The sequence below is a fragment of the Tympanuchus pallidicinctus genome, unplaced genomic scaffold (assembly GCF_026119805.1).
Source record: "Tympanuchus pallidicinctus isolate F22 unplaced genomic scaffold, pur_lepc_1.0 scaffold4, whole genome shotgun sequence".
In the NCBI taxonomy this organism is placed as follows: domain Eukaryota; kingdom Metazoa; phylum Chordata; class Aves; order Galliformes; family Phasianidae; genus Tympanuchus; species Tympanuchus pallidicinctus.
Window position 1 is genome coordinate 10,376,076 of NW_026294758.1, and position 25,117 is coordinate 10,401,192.

At 53.8% G+C, this 25,117-nt stretch overlaps 1 protein-coding gene across 1 annotated transcript; it reads left to right on the top strand.

The window, feature by feature from the left end:
- The first annotated feature begins 2,283 nt into the window (after nucleotides 1-2,283).
- On the top strand, nucleotides 2,284-14,177 carry LOC128089685 (adenylate cyclase type 10-like). Its single transcript, XM_052701341.1, is given in 21 exon segments — nucleotides 2,284-2,363; nucleotides 2,426-2,595; nucleotides 2,847-2,951; nucleotides 3,528-3,566; nucleotides 4,036-4,179; nucleotides 5,051-5,256; nucleotides 5,510-5,603; nucleotides 5,762-5,850; nucleotides 6,347-6,538; nucleotides 6,745-6,866; nucleotides 7,466-7,542; nucleotides 7,802-7,988; nucleotides 8,907-8,959; nucleotides 9,166-9,319; nucleotides 9,998-10,190; nucleotides 10,480-10,566; nucleotides 10,895-11,178; nucleotides 11,590-11,723; nucleotides 12,387-12,509; nucleotides 13,110-13,361; nucleotides 13,596-14,177. Coding segments are annotated over 21 exon segments (3,354 nt in total). The 3' UTR covers nucleotides 14,165-14,177.
- Nucleotides 14,178-25,117: the final 10,940 nt, after the last annotated feature.

A 25,117-nucleotide genomic window follows, 5' to 3' on the forward strand; every position in this document is an offset into this window, starting at 1 on the left:
GGAAGCGTAACTGAGGGTACGAATAGCGGAACAGTTGAAAAGGCAAAAGGGTGGAAGGGAAAGTGAGTTTATCTGCACTGGCACGAGAGCAACCCCTGCAGAACACTAGGAGAGAGAGAGCGCCAGGGCCGGAAACTGCTGCTGTAAGCAGCCTTGTTCACAAAAGGGGTGAGGGGCACTGGAAGTGAGGACAGCCTTCCAGGAAAGCTAGAGGGCCGTGCCCAGTGGGCAGTGGTGAATGGAGTCCAGTTGGCGACCTGTTTCAAGTGGTGTCCCCCGGGGGTCGGTACTGGGGCCCATCTTGTTTAATGTCTTTATTGATGACCTGGATGAAAGGATTGAGTGCGCCCTCAGTAAGTTTGCAGATGACACCAAGCTGGGAGGTGGTGTCGATCTGCCGGAGGGTAGGGAGGCCCTCCAGAGGGATTTAGACAGGCTGGACCGCTGGGCTGAGGTGAACGGGATGAGGTTCAACAAGGCCAAGTGTCGCGTCCTGCACTTTGGGCACAACAACCCCATGCAGCGTTATAGGCTTGGGGATGAGTGGCTGGATGAGTGTGAAGAAGAGAGGGACCCGAGGGTGCTGGTTGATGCTCGGCTGAACACGAGCCAGCACTGTGCCCAGGTGGCCGAGGGGGCCAACGGCATCCTGGCCTGCATTAGAAATAGTGTGGCCAGCAGGAGCAGGGATGTCAGAAAGGTAAGACTGTACAGGACACTGGAAATAAGACGGTGGATCAGGCGGCAGAACAGGCCTTTTAAGGAGAAGGCTTTAATTCCAGACGGTAAACTTGAAATGTCTGAACCTGAGTCGGAACCTGTAAAATGTTCTAGAGAGGATGGGAATCCAGTTGATGATTAAGAAGGGAAGGGAGCAAGCTGACCGATGGGTGCGTGGACACACTGGTATGTCCCTTAGTATTTTCGGGAAACAGGTTCTGAGGGAGGACAACGAAACATACTGGGGGAACAGACACAACCAGGTACGATCCTAGTACCAGGAATAGAGAACAAGTGGGCCTGTTGGGAAAGAGAACCTTCCAGGGCAACAATGGCAACTGCTTCCTCGGAACTCCCAAGAAAAGGGGGGTATCGCTGTACGTTGGTACTGACTGACACCTCTCCAGGGTGGTCGGAGGCGTTCCCCTGTAGGACTAGTAAGGCACGTGAGGTGACTAAAGTAGCGTTCCAGGAGGCTATTCCAAGATCTGGGCTCCCGTCAACTGTCTCCTCAGATTGCAAAGGTGATACAACGAGTAAGCGGGCTGCTGGGAATTCATCGGCAGCTACATACCCTCGCTTATCCTGCAAAGCAGCTGGGATCAATCAAAGTATAACATCAAAACCTTTTTAAAAACCTTTATTTTGGAAGTCTCCTTAGGCACAGAGTCGATGCCAGAGGTCCAGCAGCAGTCATTCTGTAATGGGAGCTCTCCTTATCTTTCGAGTTGAACAACGATTGCAAAAATGATGTTGTTCAGAATAGGATGATGAGTACAGCTGCAGAATGTCTACTTTGTCCGATGCAGTAGGTTAAAAGAACTACGTAGGAAAGGGTGCAAGGATAATGGCAATCGGCTATTGCCTCAAGCTCCAGAATGTTCTTTTTCCCGCCTGTAATTGCGCAGTGTCTGCAGCACTACGCAACCAGAGAAAGCCCTGAGTCCTCAAGCGAGGCTTACAGTGTTGCTCTATCTATTGCTCTCACCGCAACCCTGAAATGGAGCCAACGATTAAAGACTGCAAGGGGAAACAGTTCTGTCCACAGCTGTGTGTGAGCAGCCACGCTTCTGCTTGGGAGCATGCTGGCTTTGCAGAAGATTGCCAAGCACCTGATTCTGTGCAGAATTCAGACAGGCCTCAGCGTGGGCTCCGACTGCGCGCTTAGCGGCTGCGCGCACGGGGCACGAGCCCAGCCCCCAGTCGGGGTGATGGTCCTTCAGAACCACAAAACACAGCACTGTAAGAGCCACTGCAAAGAGAAGGAATCCACCCAGCCACAACCAGCACAGGCAGCCTGCGCGCGTGCCCTGCCTGCCCTTCCATTGCTCAGCCAGCTGCCGTTGGGAACCGGGCTCCGGCTCCTGCTGGGAGAAGCGGCTGCTCTTTCGGCAGCAGGCCCGGCCTGCCTTGGGCGCTGTCGTTGAGTAAGGGAGGCCTGGGAGGCCGTGGCTCGGCGTCAAGGGGGAAGCCTGTGTCACGGCGGCAGCTGCTCCGTGGGCTACGGAGCGCAGCACTGGCAGCCCACCGTGCTGCCAGAGGGCAGCTATTGTGAGGTCGGCGATGACATCGCTGCCCGGTGACTGTGGTGTCACACTGCAGCAGAGGGCCAGCGGCCCTGGGCTCACTTTGCCGCCTGAGCGGTGAGCGTCGCGTCCTCCTCCTTTGCAGCGGGGCAGGGTCGACTTGTTCTGAGGTACCCCAGGTACCACAGGGCGCTGACAATGGCTTCTGCATGGGAGAGGAAGTGCTACTATTCAGATCTGGGGAAGAAAGTGGTGTTCCTTCCCAACCTCCTTCTCTGTGAGGAGTTCACGAAGGACACTGGTTACCCGCAATCTCTTGAGGGAGTGCTGCTGCTGGCGGATGTCTCAGGTGGGCTGGGCGTGGCGGAGCACCCACAGACACGAGCCCTGGGGACACTCCAGGCCTTCGCGAGGCCTGCCCCAAGGCAGGGTGGCCATCTTGCCACTGCGCAGGCCTGCTGCCGTGCTGCCCAAAGAGCGGGCGGCTTCTCTCCTGCGCCGTCAGCCATGGTTGTGACGAGCGCTCAGCCGGGGCTGGGGAAGGGGTGAGCGACAGGTGCAACGCGGACGTCTCCTGATCTGTGAGTGTCCTTCCGGCAGGTTTCACTGCCTTGGCAGAGAAGTGTGTCCAGCAGAATGGACCAGAGAGAGGAGCTGAGGAGCTGGCGCATGTCCTCAACGCCTACATGGGGGACATTCTGGAGGGTAAGAGCCGTGCTGCTGGGCTGTCGGGCATCGAGCCCCGAGGCTGGCTCACTGTGGAGAGAGCTGTGCTGGGCCGCCCGCCCCTGCCTCCCTGAAGGGGCGAGGAGCCGGAGCCACGCTGTCTTTGATGTGGCTTGGCACCAGGACAAGAGGTGGTGGGCACAAACTGAAAGGCGGGAGGCTCTGCTGGGCAGGAAGGCCTCTGCGGCGAGGCTGACTGAGCTGCGGCACAGGTTGCCCAGGAAGGCCGGCCGATCTGCCCACCCAGAGGTCCTCACAAGGCCTGGGGATGTGGCCCTGGGCAAGAGGCTCTGGGTGGCTCTGCTTGAGTGGAGCGGTGCGCAGACTCTCTCCACAGGTGCCCTCCTGCTCTCACCATGCTGCGCACCGTATCTCGAGGCGCTGCCTCCCTGCTGGCTGTGCAGCTTCCAGGGCTGTGGCCGCAGCGGCCCTGGGAGCAGGGCTTTCTGGAGCCATGCACCGCCACGGTGGTCCTCTCCGGGCACAGTGGCTCTTCCCGTGGCTCCTGGAAGAAGGCATCCCCGTAACTCTGCTTTTCCTTCTCTTTGTCTGCAGTGGTGCTGGCTTTTGGAGGAGACATCCTGAAGTTTGCAGGTGTGTCCGTGGGAGGAGGCAGTGTCAGCGCTCTGCTGATGCGCAGCGTCTTCCGTGGGAGCCTCCTGGATTCCACCCTGCTTTTTGCGGAGAGCAAAGGGGAGCTGCTTTGTCTCCAGCTCTGAGCAGGGCTTCTCCAGGAGCGCTGAGGCGTGGGAGAAGCGGTGGGGGGGAGGGAGCCCTGTCTTTGAGTGCCGAGGGGCACTGGCGGTGGGAGGTGTCAGCCTCACTGCCGCCCCCCACCACCCACCCTCTTGCTCTGCTGCCCTGGTGGTCGCTGTGGCTGGCCCGGCAGATGGGAGGGGCCCCTGAGGCCAGGCTGCCCGGAGGTCCTTCAGGATGATGGCCTCCCACAGTCCCATCTTCCTCGGCACGCCGGCCAGCTGCTTGCTGCTGTCCCTGCGGCTGGGTGCAAGCCGGGGAGAGTCAGCCCCTGGGAGAGCCTTCACCTTCCCTTCCCTTTCCGCAGGGGATGCTGTGCTGGTGCTTTGGAGAGCAGCACCGCCTCAGATGCCTATGGCCATCAACGTGGCGCTGCAGTGCTCCTGGAATATCCAGAAGAAGTACGGCACCCATGACACGCACATGGGTCTCAAGCTCCACCTGAAGATAGGTATGGATGGCTCAGCCCCGGTATTCTCTAGAGCCGATGGATAGCCTCCCCTGCCAGCCTTTGCAGGGGGCGAGCAGGAGGTAGTGAGGGCAGGGGAGGCAAGGGCTCCTTCCCTGCCTGCCTCATGTCAGCTGTAGCACAGGCCCCTTGCTCCCAGTGAGGGTACCAGAGCACAGCTTGCGCTGTCCCTGGGGGCCCCAACTTCTGACCACACTGGGACGTAGATCCCAGACCCGGTCCCCAGACGGGCCCTTTTGTCCCGCTTGCCCTTTGGATAAGGGATGTGTCACCTGTGGGACGCTTCCTCAAGTTCCAGGAGCTGAACAGGCAAGGGCTGCTGCTTTTCATGGCCAGCAAAGGGGAGCCGCTTTGCCTAATGGCTTTGAGCCGGGCTTTTGCAGGCTCTCCTCGTACCACAGACAGCATGCCTGGGCAGCAGACTGTGGGCAGGGACTTGACTTGAGACATCCACAGGACCTCTTCTGTCCTCCTCTTTCTGGGTCTCCCTGTTTGCTTTTCTTCCTTTCTCTTCCCCTCACTCTCCGGAAGGCTCTTGTCTTGCTAGGCAGACACTTGCAACCCGCCTTCACGTAAACAGAGCAGACGCTGCTCAAAGCTGCTGCTCTGCTTGGCTTGTGCTGTAGGCCGCCCGGCAGTGCCAACGCACTGTCAGTGTTGGCTTTGTTTGCCCCTTTGTAGACGCCTGTTTCTGGGAGCTGTGTGGGTACGGCCCCGAAAAGGATGCCCAAGGCCCTTCCCCTCCCTGGTGCCTGTCTCCAGGTTGGGCGTCAGCTGAGCTTCTGTGCGGAGCTGGGGGCTACCGAGTTCCAAAGGCTCCCTGTGTTAACACTGCTGGTCTTTCTCTCCCCAGGGATCTCGGCCGGGATGCTCTCCTTCATATCCGTCAGAGGTGGGGATCATCAGTACTTCTTCATCTGCAGCCAGGCCCTGGACGAAGTTATCGAGGCCCAAAGCCTTTCGGCTGACTATGAAATCATGATGTCACAGACCTGCTGGGAGCTGTGTGGGCAGCAACGAATCAAGGCCGAATCTATTGCTGGCAGAAGTGCCGTGAAGGTGGGTGAATGGTGTGGCCTCGAGCCCTTTGGAAGACCTGCACCTGGGCGGGGAGCGGCTGAGAGGCTGAATGTGGCCACAGCCCTAACCATAAGCTTAGGCAGAGAGCCAAGGCTGCTTCCCTTGCGCCACAGCTGAAAGTCCAGGGAGGTGGGCTTGCCCTTGTCTGCGAAGTGAGAGTGGAGGGGCAGGCCGTGTGCCCTGGGGCTTCTGGGGAGGGCAGTGGCATTCCTTTCCTCCTGTGTGTCTTCAGGTTGTGAGAATGATGCACTTAGCTCACCAAGAATACCAAGATGCTGTAGGCCAGCTGAACATGTACAGAGGGGATTGGCATTTGGAAGGGACGGGTGAGTTCCTTGTCCTGAGACTGGCTGGAAAGCTGGGTCCTGCCTGCTTCAGTCGGGAACAGGAGCAAGCACAGAAGAATCTTTCCCTTGCTGTGTCCAGCTTCCCAAGCCCCTGTAGTCCTGCCCTGCCAGTGACGGCCTGTGTTTCCTTTCCTTAGCCCTCCAAAGGCCGGTTCTTAGGAGCTCTGGTGATCCTGAAGTGGCAGCGAGGCTGGAGAAGCACATATCGACAGCAGTTCTCCACAAGGTATGGCCACTACTGCTGGCGGCTGCGTGTAGGGAGGGCAGGAGACGGCGTGGAGCCCTCGGGAAAACGGGCAGCCAGAGGGAAGTGCAGTCTGAGCCGAGAGCCCGAGGAAAAGAGATGCCAGGGTCGCTGGGGCCAGACGTGCCCGGAAGCTGTCCCTTTGTGCTGCTCCTCTGAGAGACACGGATGGTGGGAGGCAGACTTCCCTGTCTTCTGCATGGCTGTAGTTTTGGAGGTTGCACAGGCCTGGGGGAGGGACAAGATCCCGCTCAGGTGCCTAGAGGATGGCAAAGAGTCTCCCCTCGTGCCTGCACGTGTCACAGGACAGCGTTGCCAGAGCAGCTTGGTGCCAGGACTCAGTACCTGGGAAGACTTCCCCATCCTCCAGTAGCACCTGGTGTTGCCAGCACGCCCGCTGTCCCCTGGTGCCTGCTCTGGGCCCAGAGAAGCCCCCAGGAGAGCAGGCTGGCAAAGCTGATGTGCTCGTCTCTTGCAGCTTCGTCAGGACGTGCCACTGGAGCTGTGCTCTGAGCTACGGCCGGTCACCGCCGTCTTCGTCCGTTTGCAGTTTCCTCACACGATCAGCGTAGCGGAGCTCAGCAGCAGCCTCAGTGATAGCAGCAGTATGATTTCAGAAATCATCAGCCCTCACAAGGGTGAAATCAACAAAACTCTTCTGTTTGACAAAGTGAGTGCATGATAGCCATCCTGTCCCCAGGATGCCTCTGTCTGTTTGGCAGCACGGGAATGGGAAGCAGCTCTGCCGTGCTGCTGGCATCTGTGGCTGTGGGTTGACCTGAAGCTCCGCTGGTCTCCCCGATGCCTCTGGCAGAATGCATCAGCTGCTGGCCATCGCTATTGTAAAACAAGACGCACTGCACCTCTTCTTTGCAGGGCTGCACCTTTCTCTGCGTGTTTGGATTTCCTGGAGAAAAATTGGCCTGTGAGAGCACCCACACCTTGGAATGTGCTATGCAGATCTTCCGCAAGGCCTCCACGGGGCTGAGAAAACTCCAGTGAGTGCATGGGACGGGGTGTGTGTGCTGCCTGGGATGGCAGGAGGGGACTGATGAGCAAGAGACGGGCCCCCCTGGCTCGTCCTGCTTCGCCCCTGGTGGGAAGGAGGCAGCGTCTCAGAGGTGGCAGGTTAGCCCACGGCAGCCAGGCACAGTCCCCCCAGGTGCTGCCTGCCAGTCACCGTGCCGGAGCGAGCCCTCACCAGGGCACACAGCTCCTCAGTGCCAGAGGCAGGCTCCTCTGGGCAATGGGGCCAGGAACAAGGCCTGGGCCCGGTCCCTCGACCTCCAGTCACTGCCATTGTAGGTAGTGTGCAGGCCGTACCTGCTAGCCTTCCCACTAAGGAGAAGAGCCTGTGGCCTGGCACAGGTTGCAGCCATCAGGCCTTGGGAAAGGGCCCAGTGGTCTCGCGTGTGCCCTACCTACGTCCCCTGCCGCCGGGGCGAGTTGCTCCGCAAGCTCTCCTCGTCCCCAAGACCCATGTGGTGCGTTTGTGGTCCCAGTGCCGAGGAGGGGAGAGGTGGGAAGGGATGGAATAGGGCGAGCAGGACGGCAGCAGGGCTGCTGCTGAATGCACGTTACTCTCTCTGTGTGCCAGGCAAGTTTCTGTCGGGGTCAGCAGCGGGACGGCGTTCTGCGGCCTCACTGGCCATCCCGAGAGGTGTGAACACACAGGTAGGGCTCCTTTGTCTTAGGAATGTGAGGCTGGCATGGGTCTGCTTCAGCCCGTCAGACTGGACAAGGCAGATGGGCTGAGGCAAGGACACGGTGCAGCCCGCTGGGGCCTTGGGGCGGGAGGATGGGCTCAGAGACATGTGGTTCCCTTTGGGTCCACTTGCCCTGCATTTGGGTAGTCCGGCGCCCGGGAGGGGAGGTTGCCCTTGGCCTTGAAGGTTTCCCAACTGCGCTGACGTATGCTCTTTCTGTGTGGCAGCCCTTGGCTTTAAGGTGAATTTGGCCGCCCGCATGTTGATGGCCTACCCAGGGATGGTGTCCTGTGATGCAGAGACCCACGCGGCCTCTCGCCTGCCCAGCTACTGCTTCAAAGAGTTGCCACAGAGAGACATGAAAGGTGTTACCAATCCCGTCACCACCTACCAATACATGGGGATCACCGAGCAGTAAGTGTTCTCTGAGCTGTGCAAGTGAGGGGAGAGGGGCCTCAAGGGTACAGCCTTGGCTGGCAGAGAGGAGTTCTGCAGTGAGACCAGGCTGGTCTCCCACAGACCTCCCTTGCCCGTGGCTGAGAAGATCGGAAGCCCTGGTGTGGGTCTGCTTTCTGCCTCTCTGCCCTTGCGCCTCTTGCTGCTAAGAGAGTGCAAGCGATAGCACTGGGTTGGGGAAGACTGGCCTGGCTTTGGAGACACAGGCTAGCCTTGTGGGCTTTGTCAGAGCAGCTTTCCTCTGAGCTTGCTGTGCTGTGCTTTTTTCCACCATGTGTATGACTAAGCCAGCAGGTCATTCTGCTGCATGGGGTGGGTTTTTTTCCCCAGCTGCTTCCCAGCAGGAAGCTGTGGGTCAGTCGTATTCCACTGGGGAAAGATGGGCTGCTGACATGCTCTGCCTCCTCCTGTCTTCCTCCTTCCTGTCTTTGACCTCCTTGTTGGAAGGCCTTCTGAACGTGAATGCTACCGTCTCTTGGAAACCCCTGCAAGACTGGAGGCAAAGGTGCCAGCAGCTTGGGCATCCCAAGCCACTGAGAGAGACACAGGTCCTTGTTTCCAAGAGGCCTGTTTTGCTTGTCCAGGCTGGCAGAGCAGTCAAGCTAGCCAGCAGTGCAGCCTGGCTTCTTTCCTCCTCTTGGATTTTTTTGGTTGTTGCATCCAGCAAGGGACTTTTGTTAGTTTCAGCTGTCCTGCCGTGGCTGCTGGACTTCTTTATGCTTGAAGCTGTCCTAGTGTGCCACCTTGAGCTTTGGCCAGGGGAATGGGCTCTGGGTAACATGCTGCTCGAGAGAGGCGTCTCCCAGCCCTCCACAGCAGGCTCTGGGTGCAATAGCTTCTGGCCAACTAAGTGACTTTTTTTTCTCCCCCTTCTAGCCAAAATGACATGGGCCTTGCCAGGGAGAGGTCGCACTACGGTCCCTTGCTGGGTAGGTGGAGAACTCATCTGAAGCCCAATTGCTTCCCTTTGCCCAGTGCCAGGGGCTGTGCTGTGTGCTGCCCTGGCATGCAGCTGAGCCCCATGCAGCCGCTTGCTCGCTCCCTCCCTCTCTGCTGCGGGACAGGGGAGAGAACTGGAGGGGCTCCCCGCTTTTCGGCATGCTGCAGCAGCTCATTTTCTTGTGGATCTGCACAGGTCGCGAGGCGGAGATCGAAACCTTTGATTGCTGCTTGGAGGCCTATGAGCTTTTGGAAGAAGCACAGATCCTGGCATTTGTGGGCATTCCAGGCTCTGGAAAGAGCCACTTACTTGCCGAGCTGGCCGTTTTAGACCGGGCTACTAAGTACAAGTAAGCACTTTGGAGCTGTCACTTTGGCACCCCTCCCCTGCCTGTCCCTGCTGTTTATGAAACACTGCAGTCCGTCCGGGTGCCACTGTACCCAGCCCTTGCGCTGCAGCCTCCTAAAAAAGCCTACTGCAGACCCTCCCGAGCAGCACCCGCCTTCTCGGAGAGTTCCAGCTGGCTTTGTGAGCCACTGCTTTTCTCCTTTGTCCCTGGGCCAAGCACAAAGGGACGGGAAGAGCTCCAGCTCTGGAGCTGAGGGCAAGCAAGGTGGCCCGTCTCAGAAGCACTGCTTGCCCTCTGCCTGTTTTCCAGAAGGAGCACTGGGGCAGAAAAGCCTTGCTGCGGGCTGGGCGGCAGGCGCAGACCTGCCACCTGCTGAGGCCTCCTTCTTAGCCCAATGAGGGCCGCTGCAGGGCGCGCGTAGTGTGACCCGGGCTGACCTAGAGGCCGTGGTCACCCCCCCAGTGATCGGCCTGCAGCCGCCCCTCAGGACTCTTTCTCATCCTATAAGTGGAAAGCTTGGTCCTCTCCAGGAAGCACTTGGAGATGGGTGGCCGAAGAGTCCTGCTTTCCTCTGCGGAAAGAACCAGGCGCCTCACCCATCGAGCACTGCTGTCTGGGCAGGCTTGAGCTACCAGGAGGCAATTCTGGATCTCAGTGCCTTCCGCTCTTGCACCGCAGGGTCAACACTATGGAATTGACAGAGGACAACACGAAGCAGCCGTTCTCTGCCATCCGTCTACTGGTGGCCAGGGCGCTGGGTCTCCAGGGTGATGAAACCTCCAGTGACAGGCAGCGCACTCTGCAGACCCTGCTCCAAGACACAGTGGAAGAGAGCAGCTATTGCCTGCTAAACGATGTTTTCTCAGTTGAGGTGAGAGTGAGAGGCTGTCTTGCTCGGATGCTCCGCTGGGAGTGGCTCAGCTCAGGGCTGGGACTTGTGAAGGCCGTACCCCACCTGTCTGATTCCTGTGCCCCTGTGCATGGGGTGCTCCCGTGCTGTGCACGTGCCCCGTGTCTTGTTCAGCACCCTGGAAAAGGCACTGAAAAGGGGCTGGTGCTGGCCACATGAAAAAGCAGAGGCATTTTGCTCTGCAGTCTTGCTCTGGGAGATAGGTGTGCCCAGATCTGCAGCAATGTTCTTCTCTGTCTTTCCTGGACAGTTTCCCATCACGGACGAGGTCTCCGAGATGTGTTCCGCTGAACGGGCCAGCGTGTTCCACCTGACTTGTACACAAGTGCTACAGAAGGTGAGCACGTCTCCTCCCTTCTGCCTCACAGCAGGCAAACAACTGTGCCAGCTCTGCGCTGGAGCTGCCAGAGAGGGCGGCAGGACGATGCACCTGGGTCATGGCCCTCCAGGAACTTTGCCCAAGTTCTCTCCTTCTGCCGGGCAACTGATGTTAGAGGAGACTCTGCGGTCTCGCAGAAACAAAGTTGGTAAACTCCTGGAGAAGGAGGTGGCTGGGGAGAGACTTCTTAATATCCCCTTGTCTCGAGAGCGAGAAAGGTTGTGTGTCGTCCCTGGAAGACACTCAAGAATCCACCAGATTCCACTCAGAACCACCTTTTTTTCAGGTGCTTGGGGGGAAATACGGCATATTTTTCATCGACAACGCCCACTTCCTCGACACTAGGTCCTGGTCTATCATGTGGCCCCTGCTTCAAAGTGTCACGGTCTTTATGGTCATGAGCTTAGTTCCGGGCCATGACAGAACAGAGAGCATTCTCAAAGCTGCCGCAGACTGCAAGACATCTGAGACGATCACTTGTGTTCGTCTGGAAGGGCTGAAAGCTTCAGCTGTAGTGCAGAAAGCCTGCCAGGACCTTGGAGTGAGCAGCATCCCCAGGGAGCTAGCAAGGTAAGCCCAAGCCTGGGGAGCTCTTCTGGAGGGGTTGCACTTACGCTGACCACGGCTGGGAAGCGCCCTGCCAAAAGGGGGTTGATGGGTATGGGTCTCTCCTCAAGCCTGGCCGTAGCAGGTGGGGGCTAAGAATGGGCAACTGCCACGAGGCAGCAGAGTCTGGATGGTGTCAGCCCTTTGCTGTTGCCGTGGCTTTCCGTTCTGTGCTTTGGGCATTGTCCATCAGCCTTTCCTGATGGATTCCCCGGAATGCTGTAGTGGGGGGGGCCCCAGACACCCAAGCCCCTTCCAGAAGCCAGGTTTAGCCATGTTGAAGAGGCTGGTCAGCCTGCGAGGTCTGAACGACTCACCGCCCATCCGAACTGTGCTGCACCTTACTTCCTTGCTGTGGGTTGTGCTCCTGCCCAGGTTCCTGATCCAGAGAAGCGCTGGCATCCCATATTACTGTGAGGAACTGCTGCGCTACCTGCGATGCAACAACATGCTCTTGTTGCACACTGGGAGGCCGGACGAAGGACAGGACGACTGGCAGAGCCTGATTGGTAAGCACCCTTGTTGCCGATCAGCCGTTCGCTGTGGCGCATCCTCTCCCACACAGCCGTGCCCTGTGTCTCCCCAGTGACTCTGGGCGGAGGCTGACCCTGCAGCAGGGCAGAACTTGCCACGGCAGAGGTGTGGGCTGCTGCGCACCTTGCTGCTCCCTTGGCAAAACACCAGCTCAGCTCCTGTGAGAGCAAAGCCCACCTGGGGGAGCGGGAAGCTGCTCCAAAACCTCAAGTCCTCACAAGGGCCTTGGGAACTGAAGAGCACGGTGGGAATGCCACTGCAAGAGCAATGCCAAGCAGAGCATCATTGCTTAGGGGCAGCCTGCGCGGGCTTTGCCTTCTGGAGCATCAGTGGCAACTTCCCTGGCTCTGGAGGTAGTGCTGTTGAAAGGCAGCATCACCACCACATTCTGTCGTGCAACGTTCATTCTCCATCTGAGGAGCCCAGAACTTTTGACTGAACGGCGTTTGCTCTGAAGCTGGTGTGAAGACAGAAGAGAGCTGGGCGGGCAATGCAAATGAAAGCTTGCATTGGGAATCGACCGGCTTGCCCTGTTTGCCGGCCCTGCTCAGTGCACGCCAGGCAGTGTGCCTGACTATGAACAGGTACGACTTGTCGGATCTTACTCATGCTCCCCCTGTTCTTCCCATCTTCTGCAGCCAAGGCGTCACCTGCTGTCACCGCTGCCTCGAGCTCGGGTACCAGGAATGACAGCGAAAGGATCTGTACCATCAGACCAGACGTGAGCCTGGAGAACCCCATGCTGCCGGTGGCCTTGAAAGGTGAGGAGCTGAGCGGTTTGTGGCTGTGCCCCAGCTTCCTTTCCTGGGGTGCAGATAAGAGAGGCTGGGCACCTGTGCGCTGCAGAGCTGCTCTCTCAGCCTCGGGGCTCTGCCAGGAAGGTGACTCCAGCCCAAGCAGGAAGAGTCCTGCGCTTTTGCGGGCTGTGGTTTTCCTCTGTGGGCAGTAGACCAGCTCGGAGCCGACTGTGCGCTGCACACCATGGGTGGGGGAACTCCGAGTCCAGCTGTGGGCTGGTGAGAATGTTCTGTGCTCTCTGTGTGCACTGCTGGGCACGAACCCAGTGCAGATCTAGTAGGTCGCACAGTGGGACACACGTACCTGCTGGCTGTGCCTTCCCCATCGTTGGTCGGGAACATTTGTCTGAGTGTCTCTGCTTTCCCTGGCTCCTGTGGCCTGTGAGTGTGAGAGGAGCAGAGCCATCTTGAAGATACTGATCCTGGGCTCTGGTTGCCCAGCGGGTTCCATCCTGGGGAGAGGAGGCCAAAGCCTTCCCCGTTTCCTCTGGAGAAACCGTCCAGCTTCTCCAACCTCAGGCTCAGGGACAGGCAAGACGAAGACGTGTTGCTTCTTCTTGGCAGAGATTGCGCTGGCTGAGCTGGATCGGATCAATCTGGAGAAGCAGATGGTTCTGAAGTTTGCAGCCGTCATAGGGCCGGTGTTTACCACCCAGCAGCTGGTTCACATTATTCCCAGTAGCAAAAGGCACGGGATTAATTCACTGCTGGACAAGCTGGTGGAGGACAACATCCTGAAGCAACTGGACATCGAGAAGCCAGAAGGCAAGTGAGGTGCTACATAGGGGCTGCCCACCTCTGGGCAGGCAAGAAGCGGTGGTGCAGCGTGGATCCAGGAGCAGTGTGGCTCCACAGGGCCCTGCTCACCTAGCTTGGTGCAGAGGGAAATTCTCAGTGGCTGCTGGAAGAGCCTCTGCCACCGTGCTTGCAGGCAGAGCATAGGCTGGGCTCAGACAGCAGCACGCAGCAAAGTGTGGCCTTTGCCCCAGCTGGGGCGGCCTGGAGGTCTGGCCCCAGCTTTGTCTGAGGCCAGGACTCATTGCCTTGCAGGGATGAAGAGGCCCTCTGTGAGCAGGGAGACCGTGCAGCCGAAGTCTAAAATCCTGGCCTTTTGCAGCCCTCTGCTGTGGGAGGCAACTTACAAGCTGTGGCCCACGAGGCAGAAGATCAGCATTCACTGTCAGTGTGCTGCCTTCCTGGAGAGGCATGCACACAAATGCCGGAGGTGCCACGAAGGGGACTTTGTGGCCTTCCACCGCTTTGGCATCTCCAGCCCCCAGGAGCAGGGGAGCTGCCAGGGCTCTGCTGAGAAGGACAACTGGAGCAGCTGGGAGGCCTTGGTAGTTGCTGGAGAACACCTGCGGAGGGCTAGGACCCTCCCTGCAGAGGGGATTCTGGCAGAAGGCGAGCACACAACGCTGCGGGCCAAGGACAGTGGCCAGTGCTGCCAGTGTGAAGCCATCGCCGAAGCCGTGCTTGTGCCCCTGGCTCGCCACTACACAGCCATGGGCAATGCTTCCCAGGCCTTCTACTACCTGCTGGAGTCTGCGGCTGCCTACCTGCACGTCTCCAACAGCTCCATGGTGAGTCACCCTGCTTGCCAGCACGAGCTGCCTTAGCACGGAGGAGGACTGACTCCTTCGGTGCCCGTGCTCTGAGCCCACAGGACTGTGTTAGGGCAGGCATGACCAGGAGGAACACGGGCCCTGCTAAGGCAGATGCTGCAGGAGGCAACAGGGAAGGATGGGGCTGGCCAGGGGCCAATGCTCACCTGCTGTTTGTGTTGCTTGTTCAAAGGCCTTCATGAAGCTGAATGAAGCGGAGGTCCTGAGGAGCTCCCTAGAGAAAAAAAGGAATGCCGTAGACCGCTTTGAGGAGGCCATCTTCTTCAGCCTCAAAGGAGAGGTAAAGAGGCAGTGGAAGGGTGTCCAGAGGCATGCAGCCAGATGCTTTCCCTGCTGGCAGGGAATACTCCTGCCACAGCCAGTCCCTGGTCCATTTCTGCAGACTCGGCAGGACTTGGGCAAGTCCTCTGCATCTGCATGCCTCCCTCTTCCTGTGCAGGTCTGCAGGAGCATGGGATGTGTCAAGCTGGCCAGGAAAATGAGCAGGCAGGCGCTAAGCCTGCTGGAAAAGCGTTTCCCCCAGAGCCGTGCTGGGGCCTTTGTCAAGTCTCTGTGGGAAAGGTTGCAGCAGATTTCTCAGGCCACAGGCAGAGCGTCCTTCCTTCCGCAGGAGGCTCGGTAAGCAGCAGAAGGGACAAGCAGCAGAGAGGAAGAGCCGTTTTGTACCTGATCCATGACACAGGCCTGCCCATTCCCAAGCCTTAGCAGGACCGAGGCATTCAGGCCTGATGCCAGGATGGTAGAGCCAGGAATGGCGCAGCCTCCCTGTGTGCAGCATGGGAGAAGAATGCACACCTTTGGGTAAAAAGCAGCTTGTGCTGAGGGATGCACCTGTGGTGCCGCAGTGCCAGCAGCACTTCTTCCTTTGCCCCCTTCATCCCGGCTGCCCTCCTGGCATCAGCTCCCTTCCTCCAGCAGTGTAGCCATCTAGCCCCGCCGCTCTGCTTTCCCTTGCCCTGTCTGACTCAGTGCTCCACAGCCATGCCTCTGGGCCCAACGGTTTCTCTTGTGTGGCAGGAGGAAGAAACAAGCCTGGCTGCTTCACCGGAGCAGATGCCTCTCCTTGCTCCAGGACCTCTACAGCCAGGAGGGCACATCTGCTGGACAGAGATTCTCCCGCCTGGCAGCACTCATGAAGGCTAACACGGACAGGAAGATGCACTCCTACCAGGCAGCAGACGCCAACGCTGGACAACTTTGAATCACAGAATCACAGAATTGTAGGGGTTGGAAGGGACCTCCAGGGATCATCGAGTCCAACCCCCCTGCCAAAGCAGGTTCCCTACAGCAGGTCGCACAGGTAGGCATCCAGGCAGGTCTGGAACATCTCCAGAGAAGGAGACTCCACCACCACCCTGGGCAGCCTGTGCCAGTGCTCCGTCACCTCACTGTAAAGAAGTTCTTGCGCACATTTGTGCGGAACTTCCTGTGCTGCAGTTTCCGGCCATTTCCCCTTGTCCTGTCGCCATTCACCACTGAAAAGAGTCCAGCCTCGCCATTCTGCCCCCCACACCTTAGATACTTATAGACCTGGATCAGGTCCCCTCTCAGTCTCCTTTTCTCAAGGCTGAACAGACCCAGTTCACTCAGCCTTTCTTCATAGGAGAGATGCTCCAGGCCCTTCACCATCTTCGTGGCCCTCCGCTGAATGAAGGAAAACAAGTGAGGTTAAAAGCTATGTGCCTTCATGGGTGCTGGATCAGCAGCTACAGATCTGACCTTGCTAATCCAGCTTTTGGCTGCCAATAACTGATGCTTTACTGCAGACTTGGACCGTTAGTGCAGACAGCGGGTCTCCTGTTTCTCCAGGTAACGTCGTTAGCGACCCTATGTGTGCAGTGCAGTGTGTGACAGCTGGCTAGGACAATAAACCACAAATTAACAAGGAGGCAACAGATGGAGGAAGGAGTCGTAGCCTATAAGACAGCCAGCCAAAGCCAGCCAGCTGTCCTCCAACTGACTCACGTCAAAAAGCACACAGTGAGGAAGAGAACAGCCTTCATCAAAAAGACCACCAGACCACCACCGAGAGCTACGACGCGTGTGCAGACTCTCACACTGGACAACAACTCCCCTTCACCTACTCTATCTTAATAAAATTGTTGCTTCCTTATGTTCGTGCTTTTTCGCCTTTCTTGAGATCTGGAAAATGTAAGAACATTGAATTTTCACGTGCTTTCTAGAAAAAATACGTCTTTCTAAACACAGGTTTTGTCGCTCAGGAAAGCCAAGCTATGAGTAGGTTTGCCTTTCCAAGTAGAAAAGCATCTTCTGAAATTCATTTCAACACATCTCTGGGGTTTTGCCAGTTAGGTAGCATTTGGGCTCGCAATACAGAGAAGCAAGACTGATAAATCGGTAGCCAGGCTTATACTTGGGGTCTGTCTTTGATCAGTGGAATTGCCCTCTGTGTTAGGAAGTGGACAGATTCCACGCACATGCCGTGCAATCTCATCCAAGGTGACTTGCTCCGTAACTTTCCCTGGTAGCGAGGTCAGGCTAACGGGCCTATAGTTCCCCGGATCCTCCTTACGGCCCTCCTTTTGATGCACCCAGATTCTCGGAGAAAACTCCCTGGGTCGACACATCCACCACAGAGCAGGGAGAGAGCCCCGGCTGTATGATGCGTGGCTTTGGAAGGAACGAGACAAAATGTTTGGACGGTATAAGAAAGTGTCTCGGTTAATGGTATGTGGAAGCATAGTTGAGTGTAGGTGGAAGCGTAACTGAGGGTACGAATAGCGGAACAGTTGAAAAGGCAAAAGGGTGGAAGGGAAAGTGAGTTTATCTGCACTGGCACGAGAGCAACCCCTGCAGAACACTAGGAGAGAGAGAGCGCCAGGGCCGGAAACTGCTGCTGTAAGCAGCCTTGTTCACAAAAGGGGTGAGGGGCACTGGAAGTGAGGACAGCCTTCCAGGAAAGCTAGAGGGCCGTGCCCAGTGGGCAGTGGTGAATGGAGTCCAGTTGGCGACCTGTTTCAAGTGGTGTCCCCCGGGGGTCGGTACTGGGGCCCATCTTGTTTAATGTCTTTATTGATGACCTGGATGAAAGGATTGAGTGCGCCCTCAGTAAGTTTGCAGATGACACCAAGCTGGGAGGTGGTGTCGATCTGCCGGAGGGTAGGGAGGCCCTCCAGAGGGATTTAGACAGGCTGGACCGCTGGGCTGAGGTGAACGGGATGAGGTTCAACAAGGCCAAGTGTCGCGTCCTGCACTTTGGGCACAACAACCCCATGCAGCGTTATAGGCTTGGGGATGAGTGGCTGGATGAGTGTGAAGAAGAGAGGGACCCGAGGGTGCTGGTTGATGCTCGGCTGAACACGAGCCAGCACTGTGCCCAGGTGGCCGAGGGGGCCAACGGCATCCTGGCCTGCATTAGAAATAGTGTGGCCAGCAGGAGCAGGGATGTCAGAAAGGTAAGACTGTACAGGACACTGGAAATAAGACGGTGGATCAGGCGGCAGAACAGGCCTTTTAAGGAGAAGGCTTTAATTCCAGACGGTAAACTTGAAATGTCTGAACCTGAGTCGGAACCTGTAAAATGTTCTAGAGAGGATGGGAATCTAGTTGATGATTAAGAAGGGAAGGGAGCAAGCTGACCGATGGGTGCGTGGACACACTGGTATGTCCCTTAGTATTTTCGGGAAACAGGTTCTGAGGGAGGACAACGAAACATACTGGGGGAACAGACACAACCAGGTACGATCCTAGTACCAGGAATAGAGAACAAGTGGGCCTGTTGGGAAAGAGAACCTTCCAGGGCAACAATGGCAACTGCTTCCTCGGAACTCCCAAGAAAAGGGGGGTATCGCTGTACGTTGGTACTGACTGACACCTCTCCAGGGTGGTCGGAGGCGTTCCCCTGTAGGACTAGTAAGGCACGTGAGGTGACTAAAGTAGCGTTCCAGGAGGCTATTCCAAGATCTGGGCTCCCGTCAACTGTCTCCTCAGATTGCAAAGGTGATACAACGAGTAAGCGGGCTGCTGGGAATTCATCGGCAGCTACATACCCTCGCTTATCCTGCAAAGCAGCTGGGATCAATCAAAGTATAACATCAAAACCTTTTTAAAAACCTTTATTTTGGAAGTCTCCTTAGGCACAGAGTCGATGCCAGAGGTCCAGCAGCAGTCATTCTGTAATGGGAGCTCTCCTTATCTTTCGAGTTGAACAACAATTGCAAAAATGATGTTGTTCAGAATAGGATGATGAGTACAGCTGCAGAATGTCTACTTTGTCCGATGCAGTAGGTTAAAAGAACTACATAGGAAAGGGTGCAAGGATAATGGCAATCGGCTATTGCCTCAAGCTCCAGAATGTTCTTTTTCCCGCCTGTAATTGCGCAGTGTCTGCAGCACTACGCAACCAGAGAAAGCCCTGAGTCCTCAAGCGAGGCTTACAGTGTTGCTCTATCTATTGCTCTCACCGCAACCCTGAAATGGAGCCAACGATTAAAGACTGCAAGGAGAAACAGTTCTGTCCACAGCTGTGTGTGAGCAGCCACGCTTCTGCTTGGGAGCAGAAAGAGAAAGAGGTCCAAGATGACTAGAGACTTGTCAGTGTCTGACCTACAAGAAGGGTCCGGATTATGATCCAGGAAACTACAGGCCTGTCAGCTTGACCTCGGTACCGGGGAAAGTCATGGAGTAGATCATCTTGAGTGCAATCAGGAGGCATGTGAAGGACAACCAGGGTCTCAGGCCAAGTCTGCTGGAGCTAATGAATGGCATATCCTTCTTGATCAACCTGATCTCCTATGACTAGTGATCCACCTAGTGGATGAGGGAAAGGCTGTAGATGTACTCTACCTAGACAATAGGGAAGCCTTTGACACTGTCTTGCACAGTATTCTCCTGGAGAAGTTGGCAGCCCGTGGTTTCGACAGCTGTGATCTCCACTGGGTAAAAAACTGACTTGGTCCAGAAAGTAGCATGAAGAAAGTTAATCAGCTGGTGACAGATCACTAGGGGTGTTCTCCAAGGGGTCAGCACTGGGCAAGCACTGTATAATATGATGTATAATACTGACAAGGGGATTGAGTGCACACTCAGTAAGTTTTCAAACAAGTTTGGAGAAAACATTGATCTGCCTGAGGGTAGAAAAGCCCTACAGAGAGGTCTGGACAGGCTGGATTGATGGATTGAGGTCAGGTGTAGGAGTTTCAACAAATCCAAGGGCTGGGTCCTATACACTGGTCACAATAACCCCAAGCATTGCTTCAGGCTTAGGGAGTGACTGGAAAGAAGAGCGAGGAAAAAAATCTGGGAGTGTTAGTTAACACTTAAGCCAGCTGAACAAGACAGCAGTGTGCCCAGGTGGCCAAACAGACCAATGGCACTCTGGCTGCTATCAGATATAGCGTAGCCAGCAGGACTAGGGAAACATTCATCGCCCTGTACTCAGCACTGGTAAGGCTGCACCTCGAGCACTGTGCTCAGTTTTAGGTTCCTCACTACAAGACGCTGAGGCGTCAAGTGAAGATTGTGGAGAACAAGTCATTCAAGGAGCAGCACTCAAGTGAAGAAGAATCTGTTGCTGTCTACAACCATTTGAAAGGAGATCGTAGCTAGTTAGGCTCTGTCTTTTCTCCCAGACAACTTGCAATGGGACAAGCAATAGTGGTATTGAGTAAGTTGTGCCAGGAGATGTTCAGGGTGGATATTAGGAAAAAACTCTTCTCAGAAGAGCGGTGAGGCAGTAGAACAGTCTGCTCAGGGAAGTGGTCACAATTCCTGGAGATGTTCAAGGAATACACAGACATGCTGCTCAGTGACATGTTTTAGTGGGCACAGTGGTGATAGGTTGATGTTTGGACTTGCTGATCTTAGAAATCTTTTCTAAAGTTAATTAATCTATGATTTCTCTAAGATCAAAAACATCCATGCACAGACTCTATTGGTGTGGTGGGCACAAAACGGAAGCTGCAAGAAGACAGAGCTTGAGTACAGGTCAAAACGGGCCATAGGCTCTCCACACAGTGGAGATTGTCTGTCAGGAGGCATCTGAGACAGAGCACCTCAGCCCATCTGTTCTGACTTGCTTCCACAGTGGAGCATTAGGCTTTCCCAGCACCTCAATTACAGAGCACTGCAGTCACAGTGCTGTAGCTTTGACTGCAGTGAGGAGGTAAAGACCGCTCCAATCTAATAGCTGCCGGCTCTTCCTCTCCAAATTTTGCACCTAACTATAGCAAAACTATATTTAATAAAAGCAACTATTTAATTCTGTATTGATATTGCAGAATCATAGAATCATAAGACATGTTAGGTTGGAAGTTACCTTAATGATCATGTAGCTCCAAAGCCCTTGCAATGGGCAGAGATACTCACTGCTGCAGGTTGCCCACAGCCTCATCCAGACTGGCATTGAGACCTCCAGGGACGAAGCATCCATGGCTCTTCTGTGCAACTTGTTCCAGTGTCTCACTACCATCACAGGGACAAGTTTCTTCCTAATATCTAACCAAAATCTATCCTCTCTTAGAGTAGAGTCATTACCCCTTATCCTACCACAGCAGCCCCCGATATAAAGTCCCTCCCCACCTTTCCTGCTGATCCCCTTTAAGTACTGAAAGAATGTCTCCATAGAGCAGCCTTCTCTTCTGCAAGCTGAACAAGCCCAGCTCCCTCAGCCTTCCTTCACAGGAGAGGTGCTTGAGTTCTCTCATCATCTTTGTAGCTTCATCTGGACCCACTCCAACAGCTCCATGTTTTCTTGTGCTGAGGGCCCCAGATCTGGATGCAGTACTCTAAGTAGGGCCTTGCAAGGACAGAGTAGAAGGGGACAGTCACTTCCCTCACCCTGCTGGCCACAGCTCTTGATGCAGCCCATGATCCTATTGGCCTTCCAGGCTATGGACACAGTGTTGACTCACATTCAGGTTTTTTCTCCAGTACTCTCATGTCATTCCCCAAAGAGCTGCACTCCATCATTCCCCAGCTTGCATTTATGCTTGTGATTGCCTCAAGCCAGGTACAAGCCTTGCAGTTGGCAAATTAAATCGTATTTCTAAGGACAGGACTGGAATGGCATTGATCTGACTTCCAAAATCCATTCAAGTCATTGTATCAAAGATACAAAGTCACACACCTCACTTAACACAGATTCAGCACAAAGCTGTGGGACTTTCAGCTTGATATTGTCTTAGCCCATCTTAGTACCCTTGGAGTTTTCCATTATTTAACAGGTATCAAGTTAATATTGTAAGGCTCCAAGCCACTTAAAGCCTAGGATACACCACCTGTAAATCAAGAACACTGGCCAGCCCACTGTAATCTCACTTGTTTTTTTTAAGTGGGCAGATGAGCCAAGCGAGGAATCAGGCATCAGAATGGCCACCACTGTATTAAAAAAAAAAAAAAAAAAAAAAAAAAGTAAGCTATAAAAATTAATAGCAGACAATAACAAGATTTTGATGTACAGAACATCGTAACATTGGACATGTTTATGAGTGCAGATCAGAAGATGTTCTTTGTTTTACGTATGCAACCTGTGGCCTCACTTCTGCAGTTTTCTCCTGGATGTAGAGCAGAATTTTGCTGTCTCATAACGTGGTCTGACATGTAATACAAGAAGCTTTTCATGCACCTAGGCAGATGTACAAGTGTGGAAAAGTGAAGATTACTGCCCATCTGTTTGCATGCTGATTTATCCCTTACACCAAAGTACCAAAATGATAAACTGCACTGTGTGTGCTTCCATCTACTGCCAATATTTTACAAGTATTGTCAGCTGTGATACAATTCATGCTGCATGTCAAATGAGAAGATCTTTACTTTGACTTTTTTACTTTGCGGTATCACAGACAGCAGGAACAGCGAGCTATCCACAACCTCTAGTGCTACACTGACAGAAAGCATCTGATCTCATACTTGGAAGAAAATGCCTCAAGTCACTCTGTCACAGAGTTCAACAAATAAGTAATCTACAGAAAAATAGATTCTGCTACTTTCCTTTTGGTCAGCGCTGAGCAAAATGCACTTGAACTTGCAAGCCTGTGGCATCTCTGTAACCTGGTAAAACAGCAGTCTGCAGCCATTTCTCTTTCTTTCTCTCTTCCATCCTTTCTTCCTTTCCCCGCCCTTCTTCCTTATTAGTGTGCAAAGCATGTCCAAGGAGGGAATTGTTTGTTCTTTTATTCACAAGCTGGAGGGCCGTTCCTTTGCCGTTCTATTTATTTGCTTTCAATTGCACAGGGAACTCACTGTTAGTTGTTCAGCATTTTCTGCTCAGCTAGCCTCCGGGGAACAAGGCATTTTCATAAATTCAATGAATGGTACTGAGGCTGTCTCTAATACTGCATCTGCCTTGCTATTTTGCAAGCAAAACCTTATCCTGCCACCATTTCCTAAGATAAAATAATATCCTCATTAAATGAAAAGGCAAAGAAAGCAAGCAACATTGTTTTTGTGGTTTTTATGCTGCTTTTTGTTTTTTGTTGTTTTATTTAATAGAAAGAAAGCACTGCCTATTACAGCCTCGTAGAAAAGCTACCACTGAAATATTGTAGACACAAGTTAAGGAATGAGATACACAATTTTTTCATGAAAAAAGATTGCTCATTTGATATCATCACCCCCTGAGTACTGGCACTGCATTACCACAGAGAAGAAGATTTGTTGATCTATTTCTGTTTTAAATTTCTAGTTGCTCTTTTACTGTTGCTTTAGAAAAGTTAAGGTACAATATGTTGTGTGAAAAAAAAGGATCAGTTCTCATTTGCTCATTCCCCTTTCCATCCAGGTACTACTCCCATGACACGTAGGGCCATTAACTAGGCAACCAGAGCTAAGGGTGGCCTCCCTCAGACCAACCGAGATTCGGACACCATGAACAGGGTGCAGAAAATGCAGAATGGGGTGGGGGGCAAATGTCAGGTTCTGAAAAACTGGGGGAATGCCTGCACAGTGTCCCTGTCACGAGGGGACCTGGCAGCTGCAGAGTGCCCCACCAGCCACTCTGTAAGAAACACATCCAGGCAGATGTGGTTGTTCCCCCACAGGTCTTTTTCTCTATCAGATGGATGCGAGCAAAAAAGGCTGGCTGCAAACTGCTGGTCAACAATACGTTGGTCCAGGTGCAGCAGTAATACAGCTTTACTGCTCGTCTGCACTGCAAACAGAAATGCACACCGTACCTCCAAATGGCAGACGATCCCTAGAAACTGTCTTACACCTTTTAGATCACACGTTGTCCTTTCCTTTCTCCTGCTGTGGGTGCTAGAGCTGCAGCCTGCTCTTGCTGAAAATAGCAGTGGGCTCTGAAAGGTGGCAGTGTGGGCTCTGCAAGAAGTGGCAGCTGGCACAGCCATGAGGAATTGCCACTCGGTTCCACTGTGGCCAGTAAACTTGCAACAGGCCACCAGAGATAAGCCCTAGCAGGAAATTCTGCACACTCACAGATGTTAATTCAGGACTTTGTGCTGATACACAAAGCACCACTGAGAAAAAATTCTCCACCATGCTGAAAATCCTCATGCCTGGAAGCACAAAAGGGATAATAATAAGCAAGCTTTATTTTGCGTGCCAGCAGAACATGTAGTCTTTTCTGTATGCTGTTAAACACCCAGGGCATTTGCATTAATGCAGTGATTACACACATAGATTAAGTGAAAATTACAAGGAAACAAGAAAGTCCTTCCATATATTGTGGATCTCCACTTGCATCCCTGGATTAGCAGAGCAATTTGAACTGCAGTTTTGGCCCTACTTCCCGTCTGAATCCCTGTATTCCAATTTCAGCCTCGTCCAGATTTGGACCACTGGGTGCACTCACTGATCACACCGTGATCAGAATCTGCTCCATCAGAATTTGTCTTCTTCATTTTTTGACTGCACTGTACTGCTCACAGGCATAAGAAAGTTGATCCGAGCCCTCATTCCAAGAAAAAACACAAATTAAAAAAAAGATTATTTAGATAAAACATAGCAAAAAAAGAGTGAGAATTTTCCGAGATCCAAAAGCTGTATGTTCCCACTAATTCTTTTTCACTGTTTGTACCAGAAGGACATAACTATTTCAGCTGTGAAACTATTAATACTCCCCAGGAACTAACAATAGTGAAATCACAAATAATGTATGTGATGAATAGTTGTTATCACATAATTCAGTGCCTTCTATTATTTCTTTGTAGGAAAATAAAATCTAAGCATTATTGTAATTATCTGTAATGTAATGTAACCAACAGAAAACTTTTCCTTTGTATGCAATAGTATATTGCTACAGTTCACATAAAAAAGCAGCAGATGAAGTGACAGGTTGGGTGTCAAAACGTCTCCGAAATGCATCTAATTACTGAAATATTGGTAATTTAGAGTACTAAAAACCAGTAGGTGATGACGTCATCACACCCCAGCACTGTATTATAATTACTTCATGCCTGCGAGGCGTGAGATGGGCTCTGTGTTTTGGGGCCCGCAGCTGCCAGGGATGTCAGGGCTGGAAATTGCTCTGCACATCTGAAGGACTCCAGAGCAGCTGTGGCAGGAGGAGCACGGGCAGCCAAAATGGAAGGCCAGGTGAATCGTTAGTTTCCTGTGTAGAGACGGGTGAGTAGCAGCAAAAAGGCGACTGAAGAGTCAAAAGGCAAACAAAATACCGACCGTCCTCCCCCGGCAATTCCCACATCTAAAGACAAAGCACTGTAATGCCTGGTTAGTGAAAGCATTCACGGGGACACTGAGTCAGGAACAAGCACAATTTTTGGCCTTACATTGCTCCACTTATTAGCACGAGGAAATGGGCCAGCATCTCCAGTGGATAACGGCGCTGTATCCTCCTACCCTTTTAATTGTGACATTGAATACATTCTGGCTCCATTAAAAAACAAAACAAAACAAAACCAAAACAACAACAACAAAAACTAAATTGGACAAATTACTCCTTTCTCTTACGTGATTCAAATGTTTCCCCACTCCTTTTCTTTCTCAGGAAAGTATTAGAAGAGGGGA